Source organism: Phragmites australis, chromosome 3, assembly GCF_958298935.1.
Source record: "Phragmites australis chromosome 3, lpPhrAust1.1, whole genome shotgun sequence".
NCBI lineage: Eukaryota > Viridiplantae > Streptophyta > Magnoliopsida > Poales > Poaceae > Phragmites > Phragmites australis.
The window spans coordinates 23938350-23942255 of record NC_084923.1 but is presented as its reverse complement, the minus strand read 5'-3'; the positions used below and the strand labels follow the sequence as shown (position 1 = coordinate 23942255).

General features: G+C 49.3%; 1 protein-coding gene across 2 annotated transcripts; it reads left to right on the top strand.

Moving 5' to 3' along the window:
* Nucleotides 1-615: 615 nt before the first annotated feature.
* LOC133912684 (zinc transporter 2-like) lies at nucleotides 616-3518 on the top strand. Of its 2 annotated transcripts, none has more exons than XM_062355540.1 (4): nucleotides 616-1128; nucleotides 1871-1929; nucleotides 2082-2214; nucleotides 2993-3518. In XM_062355540.1, exons 1-4 carry the CDS (start codon nucleotides 660-662, stop codon nucleotides 3385-3387), a joined length of 1056 nt encoding a protein of 351 aa, XP_062211524.1. In that variant the 5' UTR covers nucleotides 616-659; the 3' UTR covers nucleotides 3388-3518. The 2 variants fall into 2 exon arrangements, with proteins under 2 accessions (XP_062211524.1, XP_062211523.1); XM_062355539.1 differs by having other exon boundaries at nucleotides 620-1128; nucleotides 1868-1929.
* Nucleotides 3519-3906: the final 388 nt, after the last annotated feature.

The following is a 3906-nucleotide window of genomic DNA, read 5'->3' as shown; positions in this document are numbered from 1 at the left end:
GTGCAAATGGTATAAAAGGTACTCCCCATACTCATAAATAGTAGATGCTTTTTGTTGCTTTATCTTTAAAATTGAATTTTAATTAAGATTTTCTCATAAAATATATTAATTATAGATATAAACCTACATAGTGTGAGATCATTTTAAATTATAAATCTTGTTATATAATTTTTTTACACTACACATTCTTATAATTTAATTAAATACTAATTAAAATATATAATTTTTGATTTTTTTAAAAAATATATATCTACTTTTTATGAGAGAAGGGTAAGTAGCAAACATAACAGAACATGCGTCATCGGAGGCCTCCAGCGTAACGGACTTTCCAAATCCCGTCCCTGTCTGTACTACTCTGGTGCCTCCCACGCCCTTCGCTCCCCCCGCGTCTGCTCGTACTACCAGTACTGCACCCTCCCCTGGTTTCCCTCTAAACTCACCCGCTGCCATGTCTACCCCACAAAACAGTAACCCACCCTGTCAGTGGGAAAAAGATACAGACATACAGTAATCCCCACCTCGTCCCCCGCGCAGTACAAAGTACATTCGCGGCGGCCAACCATCATCTACCACGGCCCCACACGTCAGCCTCCGCCAAACTTCCAAATAAATCCGGCCCGCGTCCCCCAGCGTGCCGGCCAACGCCCGCGTCCCCCATCATGGCACGAGCCAGCGACGCCCGCCTCCTCTGGCTCTGCGCCGCCGCGACCACCGCGTGGGCGCACGGGGGCGGCGGCGGGGACTCGGACCCCGACGCCGACGCGGATGGCGGCGGAGCGAAGCCGGACCTCCGCGCGCGCGGGCTGGTGGCGGCGAAGCTGTGGTGCCTGGCGGTGGTGTTCGCGGGCACGCTGGCCGGCGGCGTGTCCCCCTACTTCATGCGCTGGAACGAGGCGTTCCTCGCGCTGGGCACGCAGTTCGCGGGCGGGGTCTTCCTCGGCACCGCGCTGATGCACTTCCTCAGCGACGCCAACGAGACGTTCGGGGACCTGCTCCCCGACAGCGGGTACCCCTACGCGTTCATGCTCGCGTGCGCGGGCTACGCCGTCACCATGCTCGCCGACGTCGTCATCTCGTTCGTCGTCTCCAGGGGGCGCAGAACCGCTCCCGGCGGCGGCGTTGCTGCAGGTGAGCAACAAGTCACGTGCCATTGAAAGGTTGGCGGGTCAGCTAACTGGGCGGTGCACTGTTGCGAAGGTGGCGGCTGGGGGTTGGGTTAAATACGCTCATCACTTTTTCCTATTGTGGGGTCGGTACTAGTACAGAACTACAGATTATTCGGATTGGTGGGGTGGGGGCTGTTAGGCTAGATTTACTCATCTGATTGCAACAATGCAGTTTTACGACTAACCTACCTATCAATGCTTATATGAAAGGGTTGGATTTTCGTTGTGGTTCATGATGCTAGTTCAGTAATGCTACTACTAGTCACTCTGATTGCACGAGCACGTACAGGACAGGGTGCAAGCTCAGGTTTATGCAGTCTTCAGCAATCCTGTTCTTGAGGTTTACCTCTTCATGTCTTTCAGAAAAGATTTATCTCTTCAAATAATCGACATGTTGCGAGATTGATTAATGGGTCATTTAGTTGGTCTGGATCGGGGAAGAAAAACATTGGGGGTTATGAGAGTTGATTCTCTTCCGCGTGCAATAAATTGCACACACGACTACTCGAGTATGAGAATATCAATACTGAAAGTCTCTGAATAGTTAAGTTGCTATAAAGGAAGGCTCTCTGTCCCTCTGTACTGTCAATTGATCATCACATTTCTCCTGTTCCACATTTGGTTTCGCGTCATCTGTCTTCACCGGATGCTCAGGTTGCTCAGAATTTTATGATTCATTTTCTCTTTTAATATTTTTCCAGTAGGGCTGGAGGAGGGCAAGGCGAGCGCCACAAACGGCACCAGCTCTGAGCCACAAACAGCTGTAAGTTACTACTGATGAGTTCAGTTTCTGAATTCATTATTTGACCAATTCAGACCATGCCCGATACCTTCGCAGAAATATCATACAGCCAGTCAGTGTACAGAGTCTCATGATCTTATCATCACTTACTGGTTCGTGGTCCCGTGCTACAGGAGGCACACGGATCGTCCGATCGCTCCGTGGCATCCATGCTGCGCAACGCGAGCACCCTCGGCGACAGCGTGCTGCTCATCTTCGCCCTCTGCTTCCACTCCGTCTTCGAAGGCATCGCTATCGGAGTCGCCGGTAAGGCTGAGCTAGATATAGATTGCGATATTTGGATGCTTCCGTGCATTGTTCGCTTCTATCTTGCAGATGATGCGTAGAAATGTCTCTGCTTCAGTTATGAATATTATCAGCAGATGTCTCTATCATGTCACGGCCTAAGTTGTCGAGCTTAGTTTAGTCCGAATAGAACGATAGAAGGTACTCAACGATAGGTATAAATGCGATGCATGGAAGTATGACAGATGGTTGTTTCTTAGCTACCTTCTTCTGATAAGATGCCATAGTTGTGATGAAGACCGAGTGGACTCATTCCTTGCTTTTTTGTCGAAGTTGCGCTAGTGTCTCGCTATTTCGTCAAAGCGAAAGCAGCCTAGAGATTCAGCACAGCCAGAATAATCGGCTGATCGTTCTCCCAAACCAGTCTTAGATTCGCGTCATGTTTCAGTTCAGTCATTGTCATGCATACTTTTACTTGTTTCAGTCTTAGATTTAAATGCCCATCCAGATGCTCTGAACTCCTCATCCTAACACTTCCTTCAGCGTCCACTTCAAAGTTGATGTTTTGCATCTTGTCAAGATTATCATGCCGTTCCAGTTCTGAAGGCATTTCAAGTATTCCTTTCTCTGAGTCACCGCGGCCCAACCAGCATTTCACAATCCATTCCGTTTAACAAAAGGGATATTCCATTTGTGTTTGATTCTGAGCTTTTAACGTAGCATCTTCAATCTTGATGCAGCTTGACAGTTGCACAAATTGCATACTTACTGGCAGTTGTCGAAACTAATTAACTTGCAGAGACGAAGGCTGACGCATGGAAGGCGCTGTGGACCATCAGCCTGCACAAGATCTTCGCGGCGATCGCCATGGGCATCGCGCTGCTCCGGATGCTCCCCAACCGGCCGCTCCTCTCCTGCTTCGCCTACGCCTTCGCGTTTGCCATCTCCAGCCCCATCGGCGTCGGCATCGGCATCGTCATCGACGCCACCACGCAAGGCAGGGTGGCCGACTGGATCTTCGCCGTCTCCATGGGCCTCGCCACGGGCATCTTCATCTACGTCTCCATCAACCACCTCCTCTCCAAGGGGTACAGGCCCCAGAGGCCAGTCGCCGTCGACACGCCGGTCGGGAGGTGGCTTGCCGTCGTGATCGGCGTCGCTGTCATCGCCGTCGTCATGATATGGGATACCTGAGACATGGATTGTTCTGTGCAGTTTTGGGCGTTGGTTCTTTGCAGGAATGATGTGTTGTAGTAGACTCTTGCTAGTTTATAACACGTGATATATATATATACTCCAAGGAAACTTGTGAGAAATTGGTTCCAGTGTTCTGAATTTGCGAGTGGTGTGGCCACCCGAAAAGGTTATTCTTTCAGGTAGATCAACTCCAGGCAAGTTTCAATCAGTCCCGTTTTGGCAGACACATAGGCATGGACGCCATAGTGTTGGTTTGGTTTTGCACTCGGCCGTTGGCAGTCTACTTCATGCTGAAGCCTTCTTGGGCTGATAAAACATCAAATGTTGCTTCGCCCAAGCACTGATAATAGTCTGAAACCCAGCATATGCCCAAGCTTCAAATATTTTATTTATTGTTCTATATAAAAGTTCAAGAACAAAGAGAGTTGCCTAGGCGCAATCTAAGCACAAATAAGGACGGGAGAAGGAAAAGCTAGATATCTTTTCATTAACGGAGAAAATGAATCTAGATTCAAC